At 53.0% G+C, this 19,706-nt stretch overlaps 2 protein-coding genes across 9 annotated transcripts in view; one reads left to right on the top strand and one right to left on the bottom strand.

The window, feature by feature from the left end:
* The window catches only part of PDZK1 (PDZ domain containing 1), a 41,794-nt gene extending 23,401 nt beyond the window's left edge, over positions 1-18,393 (top strand). The window contains exons 3-10 of one of the 3 annotated variants that reach the window (XM_045582958.1): positions 5,817-6,048; positions 6,918-7,167; positions 8,931-9,067; positions 10,092-10,287; positions 12,915-13,111; positions 15,597-15,794; positions 16,413-16,703; positions 17,947-18,393. In XM_045582958.1, the coding sequence (XP_045438914.1) occupies positions 5,839-6,048; positions 6,918-7,167; positions 8,931-9,067; positions 10,092-10,287; positions 12,915-13,111; positions 15,597-15,794; positions 16,413-16,703; positions 17,947-18,000 (1,533 nt within the window). In that variant the 5' untranslated portion in view covers positions 5,817-5,838 and the 3' untranslated portion in view covers positions 18,001-18,393. The remainder of the gene's footprint in view (positions 1-5,816; positions 6,049-6,917; positions 7,168-8,930; positions 9,068-10,091; positions 10,288-12,914; positions 13,112-15,596; positions 15,795-16,412; positions 16,704-17,946) is intronic. The other 2 variants (XM_045582959.1, XM_036443065.2) reach the window with 2 other exon arrangements.
* Positions 18,394-18,965: 572 nt separating this feature from the next.
* Positions 18,966-19,706, bottom strand: part of LOC118721757 (Golgi pH regulator) — a 37,729-nt gene continuing 36,988 nt past the window's right edge. For all 6 annotated transcript variants that reach the window (XM_036443042.2, XM_045582960.1, XM_036443044.2 and 3 more), the window contains one exon: positions 18,966-19,581. In XM_036443042.2, coding sequence (XP_036298935.1) covers positions 19,375-19,581 — 207 coding nt within the window. In that variant the 3' untranslated portion in view covers positions 18,966-19,374. The remainder of the gene's footprint in view (positions 19,582-19,706) is intronic.

The following is a 19,706-nucleotide window of genomic DNA, read 5'->3' as shown; positions in this document are numbered from 1 at the left end:
CCGTAGTTCTGGAGGCTGAATGTCTAAGGTTTAGGTGTTGGTAGGTTTGGCGTCTCCTGAGGCCTCTCCTTGTAACTGTGTCCTCACATGGCCTTTTCTCTGAGTAAATGCACTCCTGGTGTTTCTTTCTCTTATAAGGACGTCAGCCCGACTCTTATGATCTCATCCTATATAATAAAAGACTCATTTACAAATAGACTAAATGGCAGAACGACCAGCTGCTATGGCACACACTGACCACCAGGGGGCAGACGCTCGATGCAGGAGCTGTCCCCTGGTGGTCCATGCACTCCCATGGGGGAACTCCGCTCAGCCACCAGCCGGGCTCACGCAGGCTAATGCAGCAGCCGTGGTGGGAGCCTCTCCCGCCTCCTCACAGTGCTAAGGATGTCCAGCTGTGGCTTAGGCTGCCAGTCGGACATCTGCCTAGGGCTCCCAGACTGCTAAAGAGCATAGGCCGGGCTGAGGGACACTCCCACCCCCCGCCTGCCATGCATGAATGTCGTGCACCAGACCTCTAATTTAACCATAATTATCTCTTTGCTAGGAGCCCAGTGCGCGATTTGAAATCACATGGCGCCTCCCACCCTTGAGTTGCCTGTCGGGCCTCACCTTCCTCCCCTGCCCTTAAAACAGCCGTGGCCGCTGCTGATCAGGCTCTCCCCAGGCGCAGGCACGTGGAGGCTGCCCTGTCCCCGAGGCTGTGCATCAACCTCCTCCTGTCCGGTTGACCCGTGACAGGGTCCTGGTTAATTAGCACACACACACACACACACACACACACACACACACACACACACGCTAATAGCTCTTTGTCACCTAATATAGTCACAGGGCAGATTAAGGCTTCAACATGTGAATTTGGGGAAGGACACAGCTCAGTCCCTAACAGAAAGGTAGTCTAGGGCTTGACAGGCATCAGGATGGATTCGCAGAAAACACTGAGCTCTGGAGAAAGTTCAGGGAAAGTATGCAGTTGGCCCCGCGAGAAGCCGGCAGCAGGAGGAATGACTGCTGAGTGAGAATATTCTGGGAACTCAGAACCGAGGGCACCCAGATTGAGCTGCGGCCCCAGGGTGGTCTTCCTGCAACAGAAGCAGGAACCTGCCACAGCGCCGCCTGCGGGGGATTCGGGAGCGGGGCGGCTGTGGCTCTACAGGCGTCTTCAAACTACGGCCCGCGGGCCACATGCGGCCCGCAGAGGAGTCTGATCCGGCCCGCCAGGTTTTTTGGGCAGTGAGCGCAGCCGAGGTGTTACAGTAGGAATTAGTAGTTCATATAGTCCGGCCCTCCAGCTCTCTGAGGGACCGTGATCTGGCCCCCACTTTAAAAAGTTTGAGGACCCCTGCAGGGCTGCGGGGCCTCCTCGCCCAGGGCACGGCCGTGAAAATAAGCATGTGGACATCTGCACTGTCACCCCGTCCTGTCTGAGCATCTCCGCACGGAGAAGACTGAGGGCACCGGGTGAAGGGGGACCCCGTCTGCCACTCAGTCCTCCCACTCGGTTGCCTCTGTGCCCTCACGGCTGGCTCCGCGGGTCAGCTGATGGCACGGAGGAGGGTTATTGCAACAGCCTCACCTGGCCGGCCTCCAGGCGTCTTTGCTCCTGCCCACGCCGCCTACCGCTCCTGGAGCCCAACTCTGACCCCGTCACTCTCTGCTCACCGGCCGCGATGGTGCCCAACTGAGCCCGGCTCCCTGGGCTGAGGTCCAGGCCTCTGCAGTCTGACTTGTCCCTGAGTCCCTCCTGTCGGCTGTCCTCCGGCCTCAGGGGTTTGAGCCCATCGTGATCCAACCGAGGTTCTGAGTTCCGAGGATATTCCCTCCGCCACGCGTGGTGCCCATACTCTTCTCTGGGTCTCAGACGTTCTCTTCCCTGGGGGCATCGTCGGGCCCAGGGTCCTGGCGTCCCTGCGACCAGGTAACACCGGCCAGGGAAGCCGATGCTGCGAGGAAGGAGCGGGAATGGGACCGGGGGAGTGACGTTGGCAAGAAGAGTGGAGCCTTTCTTCACGTTCAAGCCCGGCCCTCTGCCCGCCCGAGGCACCTGCTCCTCCGAGCGAACAGACGGAGGTGGAATGGGGAAACTGGGAGCCCCTGACACGGAGTGAGGGCCAGGCCTGCGCGGGACCGCACTGGTCCTCGCAGCCACCGTGCGGGTCTGACTCCGAGCCCTCGCCGCCCCGGCACCCGAGAGCCTTGTGCAGCGGACACTGGCCCCCTCCGCCTGCTCACAGACTCATCCCCAGGCCTCACCCCGAACACGGGCATTAACACCCCGAGAAGCAGCGAGTGCTTACGCCACCCCTGCTGCATTCAGCTCCTCTCCCGCGGCCGTGGGACAGCGCCCTCCGGGGTCAGAGAAGGACGCCGAGGCTGGGTCAGCTGTTGCCGGCCACCTGAGCGTGTCTCATTCTGCTGAGAGGATGTGGGGTGCACAGCCGGGCAGGGAGAGGCCCCGGCCAGTGCCCACAGCCAACAGGCAGGACCACGTGGCGGCCCCGTCTGTGCTGAGGCCTCCTCCCGGGCGGGCGCCAGCTCTGAGCCAGCAAACAGCATCCAGCAGCTGAAAACAGCCTTTACTGCCAGGGTCCCTTTATCCTGTGACTTACGTCTGAGGCCCCCAAACCCCAGCACCTGAGAGCGGAGGCCATCAGCCACCCGAGGGTGGAGGCCGAGCTCCGACTGTGTCTGAGGCCCTCCGTCACCCTGGCCCCTGAGCCCGAGTGGCACCTGCCAGCTCTGCCCCCCGCCAACTACTTCCTCCCCAGACGATTCGCTGCTTCGGTTCGCACGCCTTGGGGGTCAAGGCTGCACGGACTCGGGAGCACAGGCCGCTCAGCTCCTACTGAGCATCGAGAAGACGTTACTGCAAGTCGGACCGCGCTGCGGGGTCTCGGGTTCTAATCCTGAGCAAGGGCAGGTACCCACGTGGGGAGGCAGCCCACACTGCTGTCCCCCTCCTCCTCCTCCCCTCCCCGAAAAGCAATGGGGAAAACACCCTCGGGTGAGGAATAACAAAAAAGGCACAGAACACAATGCCATCAGGACTCCAGGAGCCACTGCACAGCGACAGTTTGGAGTTTGGTCGGCTCCCTCCAGGTGCGGCTGAAGGTGCTGTGTCTCCAGCTTGGCCGGCCCCCAGCGCCGAGCCTTTAGTGGCTGCGCTGGGGGAGGCAGGCGTGGGGACAGCCCTTCCCTCAGGGTTGCTGTGATGGGAGTTGCCCAATCCGCTGGGCTTCAACCACCGGTGGGAAAAGAAGCTTTGGCCTCCAACGCCCCAGGCTCGGAGGCGCGGGGGCAGGGCTGAGTGTGTAAAGGTGTTACACAAACAGTGAGAACAGCTTGAGGTTTCCCAGGAACAGTGTTTCCTCGTCCATCAGGCTTTCTCATCGCTGTTGAGACACGGGCACACTCGACCTCTTCCCTCCTCCCCAGGCTCAGGACTCGTTGTCCTAGCGAGGAGGCGTCCGGGAGAGGGCAGTGGGTTTTAGGTGCGTGCGTGTGCGTGTGTGCGAGTGCGTGTGCGTGTGCGTGTGCGTGTGTGTGTGTGTGTGGCGGGGGTGAGGGTGGGGTTAGAAATGAGCATTTATAAGCTCCTCACAAACAGTTCTCAGTGAAACACGGCGGCATGTTGGGGTTTTGGAGGATTTGATGGTTTCCCTGTAATTCCCTCCCAACGGCAGGGGCTTTGCTTTGTCCCCTCCCATGACCGGGGAGCCGACAGGGACGGGGAGTGAGTCTGAGTACGGGTGTGGGTACGGATGTGGGTGTGAGCTGAGAACGTTCGCCCTGCAGGAAGGCTCCAGAAGGTCCAAGTCGGAGGGGCCTCGCCACTGCTTGCATGTGGAACCCACTCTGGGACATGCTCCTCTCCCCTCCCTCCCTGCTCCTCCCTGTCCCGCCCGGAGCCACATCTTCCGCTTCCCAGGCTTCGGCCCTGACCAGCCCCCGTGGCCGCCCACGGCTCCCCTTCCCCTGACACTCAGGGGAGCTCAGGCCTGAGCCCCGGGTGAGAGACCACGTAAAACCTGGCCTGTGTGTTTGTTGTTTTCTTGGCTCTTGGCCTTCATGCCGCCGGCCGTGCGGCTGCCAGGCCCCGCCGTGACCACGTGGGAGGCCCGGGCGCCGGCCGTGGGAGGCGGTCCGCCCGCTTGTACTGTACACAGAGGGCAGAGATGGTATCGAACCGGCACGGGGTGGCATGCAGGAGCCCGGAGCCCTTCTCCGTCCTTCACCCCCACACACCGTCTGGGCCTCAGCTCCTGTGCCTCAGGAGGGCAGGGAGCTGGGAGGAGGGAGCTGGGAGGAGGCCCACGGGGCGTCCCTGCAGGCCGTGTAACCAGCAGGCTGCTGTCTGCTCCTGCTCTGGCAGCCTGGCCTCGTTCTTACTCCCCGAGGAACGGAGGCGTTGAAGCCAGGAGGGCTTGGGACGCTGGTAAGAGCCTTCCTTTTTTTTTTTTTTTTTTTTTTTAAATGTATTTTATTGATTTTTTACAGAGAGGAAGGGAGAGGGATAGAGAGTTAGAAACATTGATGAGAGAGAAACATCGACCTGCTGCCTCCTGCACACCCCCTACTGGGGATGTGCCAGCAGCCAAGCTACATGCCCTTGACCGGTATCGAACCCGGGACCCTTCAGTCCGTAGGCTGACGCTCTAGCCACTGAGCCAAGCCGGTCAGGGCGGAGCCTTCCTCTTAGCTACGGGAGCCAGAGCTGCAGCCGGTGGTCTCCACATGCGTCCTGTCCTCCTTGGCCCAGGACCTGGCTCCTGCCAGGGCCGCGGGAGGGAGGGATGGTGCAAATGGAAGCTGCTTCGGGCGCCAGAATCCGGCCTGGCCCTGGGAATCCTTCTCTGCCAGGCATCCCTGCTCAGTTCTGCCTAGAACTTTAGGGCCCGGAAACCTACTTTCTACCTCATTTCCAGCGTCTGAGGCCGGCCACTCTGTTTCTTTCCTGAGTCTTCCTTGTCCTGTCCTGTCTCCCCTAAGTCCCATGAGTCCTTCCAGTCTTGGAAGAGTCTTCCTCTAGCAAGCCGTTCTGCGTTCTTCCCACCCACTGCCCACTCCCAAGGCCTCTGTCCTATCCTCCCCTTTACCTGCTTCTTTCCTGGCGGGCCATTCCCCACGTGTCATTGTGAACGTTGGGTCTCCCCAGCATGAGAGGCACAGGGTCTGCCTTGTCTACAGGTTTACCCTCACTGCCTAGAGCTTGCCAGGCACTTACAATATTTGAATGAAAGGGGGCTTGTATTTTCTGAAACATTTTAGGGCATGAATGGGTCCTAAATGTCTTTATGTCAGGGGACAGAGAAGAATTTGGTTTTGGAGCTATTGCAATGAAATCATCTGTGTCTAGCCGAAACCGGTTTGGCTCAGTGGTAGAGCGTCGGTCTGCGGACGGAGGGGTCCCAGGTTCGGTTCTAGTCAGGGGCATGTACGTTGGTTGCAGGCACATCCCCGGTGGGGGGTGTACAGGAGGCGGCTGGTCGATGTTTCTCTCTCATCGACATTTCTAGCTCTCTATCTCTCTCCCTTCCTCTCTGTAAAAAATCAGTAAAATATATTTAAAAAATAAATAAAAATAAATAAATAAATAAATAAATAAATAAATAATCTTTGTCCAGAACCCGCACAAATATGTGCATCTGAAACTCGGGTAACGAGGGTATCTTTGGGGAAATAGGTTGGAAATCATTAGTGAGTCCTGGAAGGAGGCCTCCTGTACCCCCAATGTTGCTGCTCAGTGGCCTGGATTTGGTGTGACTGGAGAAGGACAGGGCCCGGAGGACGGGTGCTCGCGCCCGCACATTGACCCGTTTGTCTCTCCTCACAGAAATGGCCTCCGGCTTCAGCCCCCGAGAGTGCGCGCTGTCTAAGCAGGACGGGCAGAGCTACGGCTTCTTCCTGCGCATCGAGAAGGACACGGCCGGCCACCTGGTGCGGGTGGTGGAGCCGGGCAGCCCCGCGGAGCGGGCGGGGCTGCGGGACGGGGACCGAGTTCTGCGCATCAACGGCGACTTCGTGGACGGCGAGGAGCATAAGCAGGTGGGCGGGCGCCTGTGGCCTCGCCTCCGGGCCTCTCCTGTCCCTGTCTGTGCTGAGGCTTGTTTTGAGGTCAATCGAGATTTCCTGGCTGCCACGGGCAGGGCAGGGCAGGGCAGGGCACCCTGATGGCTGTGCTTTCTGCCAGCAATCACATCTCTCACAGTAAACCGAGAACTGCACACGTTATCCCTGGATTTCAACCATGTCAGGCCTAAAATGCATTGCATATCGCCTAGCACACGGACTAATTTCATATCCATTATTTTGTTAAATCCTCATCGCAGCCCCAGAGGTACATGTTACCATTTCACAGAGGAGAAGTGGAGGCTCACATAGCTTGTATTCAGGCAGAGAACACGTGGAAATGCCTGGCCTTACCCCAGCTTCGCTGCCTGATGCCATCTTCACAGACAGGGAGGACCTCTGTGCTCTAAGGTGGCATTCACCCTTAGGAAGGACCGGCCCTTTTATAAAAACTATCTTCATTGATTTGAGAGAGGCAGGGAGAGGAGGAGAGAGAAACATCAATGATGGGAGAGAATCATTGATCGGCTGCTTCCTGCACACCCCCTACTATTAGGATCGAGCCCACAATCCTGGACATGTGCCCTTGACCGGAATCAAACCCGGGACCCTTCAGTCTGCAGGCCGATGCTCTGTTCATTGAGCCAAACCAGCTAGGGCAGGACCGGTCCTTTTAAGAGTCCCCTGGGCAGGGGTGGCGACCCTCTTGATTCCTAATCTGCACGGGGCTCTCGGGAAGGCGGGGTGTCAGGGACCCGCCATCAGGATCTCCAGGGCCAGGCGAGGAGCCAGCAGCGCCCTCTGGGGGTGAACGGGCTATCGGTTAAAGCTGTCCTCTCTCCGAGGTGGTGGATCTGGTCCGGAACAGCGGGAATTCGGTGACTTTCCTGGTTCTGGATGGGGATTCCTACGAGAAGGCCGTGGAGGAAAAGGTGGACCTGAGAGAGCTGGGCCAGCGTCCGAAGGGGCCGAGCCTGAACGATAAGAAGCTGCCCCCTGTGATGAACGGAGGCGCCCAGGCCCGGGCCCCGCCGAGGCTCTGCTACCTGGCGAGGGAGGGGGGCAGCTTCGGCTTCTCTTTGAAGACAGTCCAAGGTGAGCCCGAGGCGGGGCCAGACCACCGGCTTTCCCGGAAAACGATGCTGGCGGTGAATGCCTTCTTGGGCTTACCTTTTCAGTTGCTATGGCTACCCAACAGCAGCCACACGCTCTCCCTCCTCGCCAGCCCTCCCCTGGCCTCGCACCATTGTGCAATGTGGGATCAGACATTGGACGGCAGCAGGGTTCGGGGTCGCAACCACTGAGCCACACCAGTTGGGTCCTAATAGCTACTTTTGAATAAGAATCAATTTTTTCATCTCTTGGAGTACCCAGGCTGTCACTCATTTGTTTGAGAAATTCTTGTTGAGGATACTGCAACCCCCCACCCTCCTATGACGTGTAAGTTGTACCGGCTGCTGTGGCCCAGCCTCACCGAGGTGTGCCCCTGACCTTCGCCGAGAGGTACATAGTGATCTGAAAACCCCAGCCGTCAGCAAGTCCTAGAAGTTCTGTTTCTGGATTCTCAGAGGTGCGGGCCGGCCTGTGCCCAGTTGACAATGGTTTTATGATCGTGGTTTCTGTGGGATCGAGGCTGGAACCTCCCGGCTCCATCTCTAGTGCGGCTCCTCCCATGTCCTGGTCCTGGAGAGGCACTGGCTGTGCACAACTCGGTCAGCGATAAAGGGCAAATCCTAGAGAACCGGTAGCGAGTGACACAAGCCAGACAGAAGGGGCATTTCTCAAGCTTGCCCGTTACTGGGCAGCATTTCTCGGAAGTCCACGGTCAGTAAGATGGTAAAAATCAGGTTCTATTCCCTTGGCCCTTGGACTAGTGGGTGTGGCGAATGGCTTAGATCAGCTTCATGAAGAACACGTTTTCTTTTTTTCTTTTTTAATTTTTAATTTTAATATTTTGATTGATTTTGTACAGAGAGGAAGGGAGAGAGAGAGAGAGAGTTAGAAACATCCATGAGAGAGTCATTGATCAGCTGCCTCTTGCACACCCCCTACTGGGGATATGCCCGCAACCAAGGTACATGCCCTTGACCGGAATCGAACCCGGACCCTTCAGTCCCCAAGCCGACGCTCTATCCATTGAGCCAAACCGGTCTCGGCCGAAGAACATGTTTTCTTCATGACAAAGACCTAAGGAGGAACAGGCAAACTGGAAGGCAGTTCGCCCAAATCTTGGGTCCTGGGAAGGCAGAGTGTAAGTTAGTTACTGGTATTCCTTGCAAATAATGTATTTAGTCATTATAATGCAACTCTTTACCTCGACTGAATATCAGTATCTTGAGCAAATTGACAGAATTACTTTAAGACATCACACCACCTGCGAACCTGATGGCAGGCACGTATGTGCCCCTCCCTCCCTCTCTCCCTCCCTCCCAGCCTCCCTCCCGCGCCTCTGTCCCCTTCCGCCTGTGCCCCACCCATGACATTCACGGCTGCCCTGTTGGATGGGTGATGCCAGTGCTGGTTAAAGAGGACGGAATGGAGTGGGTGCCTTCCCATCCCACAGATGCGAAGAGAGGGGGCTCAGGTCAGTGAGGCAGCATGGGGAGGAGGGGGTTTGGTTCTTTCTGGTTCAAGAGGCGAGTGCCACCTGAGATTCCTTCTTGGTATCCAGTTGGGCTCAGAAATTCTGTTCAAATCAAGAGACCAGGTGAGTCATGGCGGTGGCAGCCTTTGCTCGGAGCTGTGGTTATAAAGCTACGTCGGAGGCTGAAGGCTATTGAGTTAGCTCTGCAATGGGACCTGTCGGGAGGAAGCCCGTGAACGCGGTGCCTCCTGTGACACCGCCCCCCTCTCCGCAGGAACGAAGGGGGTGTACATGACCGACATCGCGCCGCGGGGTGTGGCCATGAGGGCGGGAGTCCTGCCGGACGACCGCCTAATCGAGGTGAACGGGGAGAACGTGGAGGAGGCCACCCACGAGGAGGTGGTGGAGAAGGTACTGTTCTCGCCGCCCCTTTCCCTCGCTCTCACCGGGGAGACAGGGAGGCGGGATGACGGCTTCTCAGGGAGAAACGCAGTGATGGGAGGCCGCCCTCTGTGGAAGAGCAGACAGCCTCGCTGGTGGCCTGAGGCGTGGTTAGGATTTGGGAATAAGGCCTTTGGGAGATTCGTATTATTTTGAAGAAAGTGTTTTAACTTTATCTTTTAAACCTTATTGGACCCGATTGTAGTAAATTTAATGTTGAATTTATAGTACATTTAATGTTGACCCCATGCTACGAAACTACTTTCTTTTTTTTTCTTTAAAAAAAAAAATATTTTATTGACTTTTTACAGAGAGGAAGAGAGAGGAATTGAGAGTTAGAAACATCGATGAGAGAGAATCATCGATCAGCTGCCTCTTGCACGGCCCATACTGGGGATGTGCCTGCAACCAAGGTACATGCCCTTGACCGGAATCGAACCCGGGACCTTTCAGTCCACAGGCCGACGCTCTATCCACTGAGCCAAACCGGTTTTGGCGACAAAACTACTTTCATACAAGCTGCAAGGTAGCCAGCGTGGCGAGGCACAGAGAGCTAGAGCCGGGGCGTTCTGGAAGGCAGCTCCCCCAAATCTTAGGGCCCAGCACAGCCCTAGGACACCTGGCAAACAGTCCGGGGGTTCCCTTTAAGATCCTCTGGAACCTTCTCCTGGTAGAATAATCCTTCACGGTCTAACTTCACTTCTTCTCCTTTTCCAAACTCCCTTTGCGGCTCTCACCTACGGCCCTCTCCAGGCTGTCTGAGTTCCGGCTCTTCCTGGGGTTCAGTTAGAGGGGGATCTTCCTTAACAAAGGCAAACAGGACAGCCGTGGACGTGGGGGTGGACACACACCAGCGAGTGGCGGTAAACAGTGGGAACCTGCGTCTCACACCCCACATTTCCTGCTGAGCCCAGAGACGGGGCACAGAGACTGGCCTGTTTCCCGGCGTGGTTCCTGGAGCCGAGGCTGGGCCTCACTGTGTGTGTCGTTGCAGGTGAGGAAGTCGGGAAGCCGTGTCGCGTTCCTGCTGGTGGACAAGGACACAGACCGGCACCACAAGGAGCAGAGCATCCCCGTCCAGAGAGAGGCAGCCTGCTTCCAATCACTGCCCCGCCAGCCCCGGCTGGTAGAGATGAGGAAGGGCAGCAATGGCTACGGCTTCTACCTGCGGGCGGGCCCGGAGCAGAGAGGTAAGGCAGGAGGGAGCGGGGCACTTGGCTCTTCATCCCAGCCTGACCCGGAGCGCCCTGAGGCCTGCCACCCGGCATGGGCAGGAGTGAGGAGCTGGAAAGCCTAGCTTCTTTCTTTTTAAAGAAAATGTATTGATTTTAGAGAGGAAGAGAGAGGGAGAGAGAGAGAGAGACATCAATGATGAGAGAGAATCATTGATCGGCTGCCTCCTGCATGTCCCGAAACCTGGGCATGTGCCCTTGACCAAAATCAAACTCGGGACCCTTCAGTCTGCAAGCTGACACTCTAGCCATTGGGCCAAACTAGTCAGGGCATTGGGTCAGTTTCCATGTCACTTGGGGATCTGATCCTGGGTATCCTCCTTCCTCCCTCCCCCCCAGGTTTCCATAGCAGAAGGATAAGGCAGAATTTCAGATCTGAGCAGTAGTATGCTGATAAATTGGCTCTGGGACAGGGGAGGCCGAATTTATGGTATTTGTGGATGTTTGTGGTATAAATACCCCTACTGTGTCCGATTTCAAGCTACCAACATGGCACAGAGTGCAAAGCTGAGAAGCGTTGTGCACAACTGGTGCTCATGAGCTGGAGGGGCAGCTGCAGCACAGCACCAGGTCCGAGGCACGGGTATGGGCTGGGAACTCAGACTCAGCCAGAAGCGGGAATCTTTCTGATTCCTTGTAACTCAACAAGGAAAGTACAAAGGTCCTCCTAGGGAAGGTGAATACACCACAGAATGTAGGTTCAGGCTGTTTAAATGGTCATACACCTGGAGGTTTACTGTTTTTATTTTATACCAGAGGTCTAGTGCATGAATTTGTGCACAGGTGGGCCCAGCTCCAGGTCGGGGGGACAATTTGCATATTAGCCTTTTATTATATAGGATGTTAACATGAATTCATCCAATATTAATTTGGTTGATATTATATAAAACATCCCCAGGGCCTTTGAGAATATCAAGTGAATCGGATGAATTCTTCAGTTAAGGAGACTCCTAGTTAGATGAGGTAACACATATGTCCATAACTGAAGGAACTGAAGGTTGGAGCAAGCTTTTCTCACTAGAAAGGTACTGGGAGGCCTCACAATACAGGTGCCACTTGGGCTTCGTAGTATGAAGAGAATTTGGACAAGAAAGGCTGTCCCAGAAAGATAGGAGTTGTGTAACAAAGCAATGAAACACAGGCACAGTGTGATCGACATCCAGTGTGAACCAAGTCAGAAAGGTCGATTGGAGAGAGACAATGAAGGATCTTGAATGCCTGGTGGAGGAGTTTGGACTTGATCCAATAGTCTAAGGAGTTAAACATTTTTTGAGCAGTGCCAGAGGAGAAAAAAATGAAGCCTACAGTGGCATGGGGGCCTAATTACTCCTAATAATTCTGCAAGAATTGCTGAAGTTGGGGGCTTGGAGAAGATGCAGTGATTATATAATTACTGGGATCAATATCAGGCCTGTTTAGTTCCAAAGCCAGTGTTCAGGCTGCTGCCCTGGGGAGTGACGTGGGCAGACGCTGCATCCAGATGAGTCTGAAGGAGAAGACAAAGATGAGGGGCAGGGAGAGCAGCTGGTCAGGCGCAGGAGCAATTTAGGTGGAATTCAAGACAGGAACTAATTAATACACACTGCCTGTCGGGGCAGTGGGACTAAAGAGAAGCGTACGATGTTAAAGTGGCATCGAAGGACGTAGCAGTTGATCACACAGGGGGAGTGGGTGCTGAGGAAGAAGCAGCTGTCCAGTGTCTGATGGGACAGTGGTGCTCCCGACAGGTGAACAAGAGAAGGGGCTTGGGGAATAGATCACGTTGGAGGGATCTGTGGGATAGCCAGTTGGAGATGGCTAACAGCCAGCTGGAAAAGTGAAACAAAGACTTGTTAAAACTGTGCAAGGGCCAAAGCAGGGGGAGCGATATGAAGGCATCTGGCAAAGGTAGTTCAGGTTAGGAAAAGGCTACAGACATAGCCTTGGTGTGCACACACAGGCACTCCTAGGGTTTGATTTCTTTGGTTTGTTCTTCACTCTTCCCTCCCCCACTTTTATGGCTCATCGTCTACCTAAGACCGTGGTCGGCAAACTGTGGCTCTTGAGACACATGCAGCTCTTTGGCCCCTTGAGTGTGGCTCTTCCACAAAATACCACGGCCTGGGCGAGTCTATGTTGAAGAAGTGGTGTTAGAAGAGGTTTAAGTTTAAAAACAATGGTTCTCAAAAGAAATTTCAATCGTTTAAGTTTAAAAACAATGGTTCTCAAAAGAAATTTCAATGTTGATATTTGGCTCTGTTGACTAATGAGTTTGCCAACCACTGACCTAAGACATATAGATACAAGTATGCCCACTGACTTTCTGGGAACTTGCTGACCCTTAATGCTTAGCATCCTCTTTTGACAAGAGTGAGTTGGAGACACTTTTAGTAAAACATGGTTCTTTTCTTTAAGACCCTTTCATGGTTGATAGGCTGGGCTTGTTCTTGGAGTGAGACCTGAGCAGGGGATTGAATACATGGGGGGCTTACAGGCTTCTTCGGAGGCCAGTGGTTGGGACGGTGGTTGGACTCAGCAGGCCTACTCTATTTTATCCTAATTTTTGAGAATTCTTTCTGATAATTTATTGTTTTGGGCGTGGTTAGGTCAATTCATCAAAGACATAGATTCTGGAAGTCCGGCAGAGGCGGCTGGCTTGAAGGCCAATGACCTGGTCATTGCTGTCAACGGCGAGTCCGTGGAATCCCTCGGTCATGACAGTGTGGTGGAAATGATCAGGAAGAGTGGAGACCAGACTTCGCTGCTGGTGGTAGACAAAGAGACGGATAGCATATACAGACTGGTAAGTAATACAGGGTCATCTATTCCTGCATTAAGGTGGGGTCCACTCACTCATGCCCTCAAACGTTGGCTAAGTTGCCTTATTGTTAGCCAATGCTGGTTGGCCCATGAATAGCTTCTGTTTCTACCACCACGGCTACTCCATCGGTGAGCTCGTTGTGTCCGAGTTGCTATTCATTGCTAGCTGATGAGAGTCTGGCTGACCTCAACTGGCTGGGTCATTGTCTCTATTTGGTGGTTTATCACTTTGATCTTCAACCTGGAAAGTGTATAATAACCATCGACCATCATTAAGGCTGCTTTGAAGTTCAAAGTGGCAGTGGTATGAGAATGCCATGTGATTGGCATATAAGTTTAAAGTCCTTAGACTCAAGATTTTGAAAGAATTCGCATATAATTACATAATTACTCTTGGTGGTCTGAAGAAAGCTATGAACAGTTGTCTGGAAATAGGCAGGTATAGACCTAACACTCCTAAGGAGGGATTTTAAGCTATACACCAGAAAGTTCCAGCCATCCCATGTAAAAGCCTAGACAGGGCTATTGAACAGCTTGTAATAATGTGAATGTGAATGGCTATTATACACAAGCAGCAGACTTATTTTTGAGGTGTTCTGTGGGATGTAGCTTGACCAGATAGGAAAGCTGTCAGGAGCTAGCTTTTGGCTTAGGACAACTGGGAAGAGGATAAGCCTACTTCTGCAGTGGCTCCCACTAGGTAGAAAAAGTCAAGGCAGAAGGTCACTGCCCTTGCTGTGGTACAGCAGGTTCTAGCATTGAATCCTTTCCAACTTCGAACCTTATGACGGAATCAGTTCACTATAATCTTAATGTTTTGGTTAAGAAAGAGAGAACTTTGGTCTATAGAGATGACCGTCCCCATCTTCCTCCTCCCGCTCCTCCCCAAAGTGAGTTGCATGGGCAGGATGTTTGAGACACAACAGTGAATAGAGCAAACACCTGAGCCAGTTCCTGTACCATGGGAGACAGCCAAATATTTGAATGAGAATGAATGCAAACTCACTGTTTGATGCTATTGTACTTGGCCTAGGATTAGCTGCTACTGTCCGACAGTTGGTTTGCTTGTCTGGGTGGTGATGTCAAAGGCATGTAAGGAGTGACTGTTCATTTCCCACATTTTAAAGAGGGAAAGAAATGTAGAAGGTTTGAACGGGTATCGCTGGAAGGGCTGGAGTTAGTTGCACTGGGTAACTGAAAGGTTCTCAGCGAGGTGCTACTCTCGTGGGGAAAGGAAGCGGTGGCCTTGTGGTTAGTGAGACAGATGGTAACTGGAGCCTCAGATCTAATTTTAGCCAGGCTGCTGAACAGGGCGATTTAGGGGGGAGCACACCTTGTACCCGCTTTCAGCTGCTTCATTTCCCACTCACCGCCTCACAAATGCCTTGGCACCTGTGGGCAGCAATTTATCGACTGACCTAGGATCTCAGCATACCCAAATCTAGCCTCTTCTCTCAACTAAAACACAGGCAGTTAAGCTCTTTAAAAAATATATTTTTATTGATTTCAGAAAGGGAGAGAAACATCAGTGATGAGAATCATTGATTGGCTGTCTCCTGCATGCCCTCACCCTCCACCACCTGCCTGGGGATCGAGCTTGTAATTTGAACATGTACCCTGACTGGGAATTGAACTGTGACCTCCTGGTTCATAGGTTGACACTCAACCACTGAGCCACAATGATTGGGCTAAACTTATACACACACACACACACACACACACACACACACACACACACATATATATATATATATATATATATATATATATATATATATATATAAAATCAGTTATATGTTCCCTGTTTAATCCTTGTTCTATATTCAAGTCCATCACTGCCTTCTCTGCAGAGATGTTGTGGGAGACGAATAGATTAGGAATATATAAAGATAGTGAGTGAGGAGCTTGGCATAACCGAAATATCAGCTACTAGTTACAATAGCTAGTAAAATAGAGTAGAACAGGTCACAGTGCTGGAGGGGTAGTGGGGGAGGAACCATGTGACCACATGATTGCTGCCCTGCCAGTTAATTCACTCTTGTCTACACTTGGATGTGATGTAGAGTCTTGCATTACTCTAAGTGTTTAAGGAGTTTGAAGTTCTCACTGAAGAGGAAGGCCAGATGGAGCTAACCTGCATGAGATAGAGGGCAAGTCGCTAATCCTCTCACCAAGTCAGAGGAAACCAGCAGTTCTGTTAGGCTCATTTTTGGATCCTTGTACCACATTTTATTTTACGGATATGTGCAATTGTTTACATGTTTAAACATGTTACTCCACAACCAAGCTCAATCTTCCTTTATCCCTTTCCATGATTGTGGGCTGTAAAATGAAAAACTTTACAGGCCACAATCATGTATGTGGAAGAGAGGAACATGTATGGCATCTTATAAACTAAATCAGCACACTTAATAGTGTAATTATTCATATTTACAGTAAATGTTTATTACCTCCTGTATTTCCCATAGGCTCATTTTTCTCCATTTCTCTACTATCAAAATCAACACCTGCCTAACGGTTCTGTCATGGAGGCCCCGGTTCCTGCGCCTGCGGCCAGCTCCAGGCCAGACCATAAGCCTAGACTGTGCAGGCTGGTGAAAGGTGACGACGGCTATGGCTTCCACTTAAATGCAATTCGGGGGCGGCCAGGCCCGTATGTCAAAGAGGTACGGTGACCTGGTCCTGCAGCCACACCAGGAGGGCGGGTTCTCCCTCACTGATGGCTTAGCAAACGGGCACACTGGGGGGCCTACGTGGAGCGTCTCACTCGGGTTCAAATAATTGCTGCCATGGTCCCTGACCCTTTCAGATAGCTTAGTACAGCCTAAGCTCACATCCTTTATTTCTTAAACATGTTACACTCAGTCGTCTGTAGACGCTTTCAGATCGGGTAGAGCTGGCATGCCGGCAGGTGACAGTCACCGTCAGCACTGACTGGGGGTGATGCTTGCTTGCTTCTGTGCACGCAGCCAATGCCTCTGCGCGGAGGGCCTGAGGGAGAGGACTGTCCCTAGAGCTCGCACGTTGGGCGTGCAGAAGGGACCTGTGATGTCTGATGCCTTTAACCCAGAAGACATACAACACGATAGCCAACCACTAACACCACTCACTGGAGAGCGGAAGCTTAGCTTCCATAAGCAGAAAGCATTAGACACTGTCCCTGGCTTCTCTGCCTCAGGAAGTATCACAGTGAAGAACAAATCCTCAAACCCTCATCTCCTGAGAGGGAGCAGCTCCCATTCCCGTATCTGTGTCTGGACGGGAAAACTCCCCCGTGTCCGCAGGTGCAGGAGGGCAGCCCTGCCCAGCTGGCGGGGCTGGAGGACGAGGACGTCATCGTTGAGGTGAACGGGGTCAATGTGCTGGACGAACTCTACGAGAAGGTGGTGGACAGAATCCAGAGCAGCGGGAACAGTGTCACACTCCTAGTCTGCGGGAAGAAGGCCTATGAGCACTTCCAGGCGAAGAAGATCCCCGTTGTTTCCTCCATGGCCGACCCACTGGATGTGCCTCTCGATCCCAAAGAGGAAGCACAGGCAGAGTCAGAGGTTGACTCACACGTGGCGAAAGAACGAGTGAGTGGTGACACATTTCTTTTCTTTAAAAAAATACTTTTATTGATTTCAGAGAAAAAGGGAGAGGGAGAGAGAGAAATATCAGTAGAGAGAATCACCAGTCAATGGCCTCCTGCAGGCCCCCTGTGGACCAAGCCCGAAATCCGGGCATGTGCCCCAACTGGAAATCAAGCTGTGACCTCCTGGCTCATAGGTTGATGCTAAACCACTGAGCCACACCAGCTGGGTAACACATTTCTATGGATTTACTCTCTCTGTGCCATGGTTTCCTCCCCTATAAAACAAGGATACTTTGTGGGACTGTTCCCAGGATTATACTAAGACTATTAAAATGATTCGGATAGTGCCTGTGGCTCAGTAAGCATAAGAGGAATAGTGGTGGTTAGACAGTGCTGTTTTTAAAATAACTGGCAGGTATTCAAGTTTTATTACTAGGAAAGAGCAAACATTATGCTGTATTTAGATTAGATAAATTCCACAGTAAATCTCAGTTTTTGTTGTCCATTTTCTTTTCATAGATGAACTTGAGGTCCAAGAGCGAAGTGACCTATCCAAGTTCATAAAGGAAACATTTGGCAAAGCCAAGACTCTTAAGGTTTAATATTGGTTTTCTTTCATTACATTAATGGAATTCCTCTGGTTGGTAACATAAAACTACTAATTTTTAAGGAACACCCCTGTCGTAGTCCGAGTAGGCTGCTGTAACAATACCGCACACGGCGGCTTTGTAAACAGAACGTTCATTTCTCACATTCTGGCGGCTGGAGGCCACGCTCGAGGTGCTGGCCGATGGGTGTCCGTGAGGCCTCTCCAGGGGGCAGACCCGGATCCTCGCTCTGCCCCCTCAGGCTGGGAGGGGCTGGGGAGCCTGGGCCCTCTTTGTTAAGGGCGCCAATCCCAGCTCTGCCCTCCTGACTCAACACACCACAAGGCCCTACGCTCCCATTCTCTCCCTGTGGGGGCAAGGATCTCCCCATATGAATGTGGGGGAGATGCAAATATTCAGACCAAGGCACACACAATAGCCACCGACCATACTGCACACTTCCTAACAAAGGGAGTATTCCCATGGCCTTTTAAGAATCCTGTAATATCTCGGCAGGCAGGCAGCTGTAGAAAGGAAATGGGCTAGTATCAGACAGCAAGCTGCAAGCAAAGCCAGTCAGGTCACCTGGCTTCTAGCGATGACCCTCTCCCTGGCTTCCGGCCCCGCCCGGCACTGACCTTCCCTTCTCTCGCACAGGCCCTCAGCACAGCCTCGCAGTCCTCCACCACCTCTGAGGACACCAGGATGTGAGGAGAGCCGTGGCTGCGGCATTTAACGGGAGCCCTTTCCAAGGAATGAGCGGCTGGACCTGCTGTCTCTGGTGACGAACCCTCTGGACACTGGCCAGTCACGTGCACTGCTTCCTGCTGTCACTTGTCCCGGGTGGCCACTGCGGATGCTCATTTGTGGCCACCTCCGGAGAAGCTGAGGCGGGACCAGGTTCTTCTCCTGTGCTCTTTCAAGCTGCAACTTAACTATCCTTCTCTGCAGGATGATCTCTCTCACGTCTATGGGCTCCTGGAGGCCAAAGGTGATTCATTAATCTGTACATGTGAAGCTGCTAATTAAAGGACTTAAGCTTGCCTATTAAAATTATGCTTTTTAAAGAATGTGTGGTTACTAAAATAAATGCCATTAAAAATGTCTCTTGAGTTGCTTGAACCTTCCCTGTTAGCTCATCTAACCTGAACTGTTTTTGATAAGCATTTTATGCTTTAATTTTTGTTTTGTCTCTAAGGAACCAAAAAACAAAATAAAATTCAGAATAAGACCTTAGTAATAAATAGACTTCCTGGTAGTAAAATTAAGGATTTTCTAAAATGGCATTTCTGAGTGTTCTACAAATTTTCCTTTTACAGATGAAGAAATTGAGTCATAGGAGAAAAAAGTGACTTATTCCAGTTAGCAGTTACTCATTGTCTTACCCACAGTATGAGGGGCAGATGGGAAGAAAATACAAGCCATTATTACTTAATTGAATGTACAGTAATTCACTCTTACATGATAGTGAAAGGAAATCAGGAAAAATGAGACCCTTAAAATCTCTCTTGGTAGAATCTATTTCATTTGCAACCCATCCTAGCCCCAGGGAAGAGGAGACAAGCTCTTGGCTATTTTAATGGGTAAGGCTTGGGGAGGAGGGTGGGAAGCTAACTCGTGTGATCACACACAGCAGACACGGAGCTGTCTTTGATGAAGTAAAGCCAAGGCCAGACTTACAATCTCGGATTTTAATGACAGTCAGTCTCGGGGAAGCCAAAACCTCCTCCATGCGAACCTCCACTTCAGCAGAAACCCCGCGCGCTTGGCCCAGCTCCGCAGACTCCATTACCCGGTTCCGGTGTGCTTCTCCCTGCCGCTTCGTGGCTCTTTCCCACGCCCCCTCCCAACGCTGCAGCGGCCTCACCCCCACAGGGACTTCTGGCTGAGCATCAGCCTCAGGTACCTGGCTCCCGGGCTCCGGCCAAGGCTCAGAGCACGGTATCGCGGAGAGGAAGGCATAAGCTGCAGGTGGAGTGGCTACCACAGCGTCTTGTTAAAAAGTATTAGGCCTGGTCCCCTCCATTCCCCTCGTTCTATCTAAACGCTGACACCATGGCCTGTTAGCGGTCCGCACGGCTGAGCTCAGGGCGTCATGTGCTTCTCGGGCGCCTGCTTGTGCGCCAGGTAGAGGAACAGGATGCTGGAGAGCGCGCTGACCAGGAAGATGACGTCGAACCAGCGGTGGTAGAAGTTGAACTGCAGCTCCCCCAGCACTTCGGTGATGATGGTGCGGTACTCCAGCGGCATGCTCATCCGGATCAGCAGCACCGAGGACACGAAGTACATGCCCTGCAAGTCAAACACGCCAGTCCACACGTCACGCTGCATGTAGTGAGGGACGGGTCAAAGGGCGTGGCTGACTATTTAAAAGTATAAAACACTCTGGTACCTTACAGTGCGAAGATGAAACCAGT

The sequence above is a fragment of the Pipistrellus kuhlii genome, unplaced genomic scaffold (genome assembly GCF_014108245.1).
Source record: "Pipistrellus kuhlii isolate mPipKuh1 unplaced genomic scaffold, mPipKuh1.p scaffold_m20_p_18, whole genome shotgun sequence".
Classification (NCBI taxonomy): domain Eukaryota; kingdom Metazoa; phylum Chordata; class Mammalia; order Chiroptera; family Vespertilionidae; genus Pipistrellus; species Pipistrellus kuhlii.
This window is presented reverse-complemented; position numbering and strand designations above follow the sequence as displayed.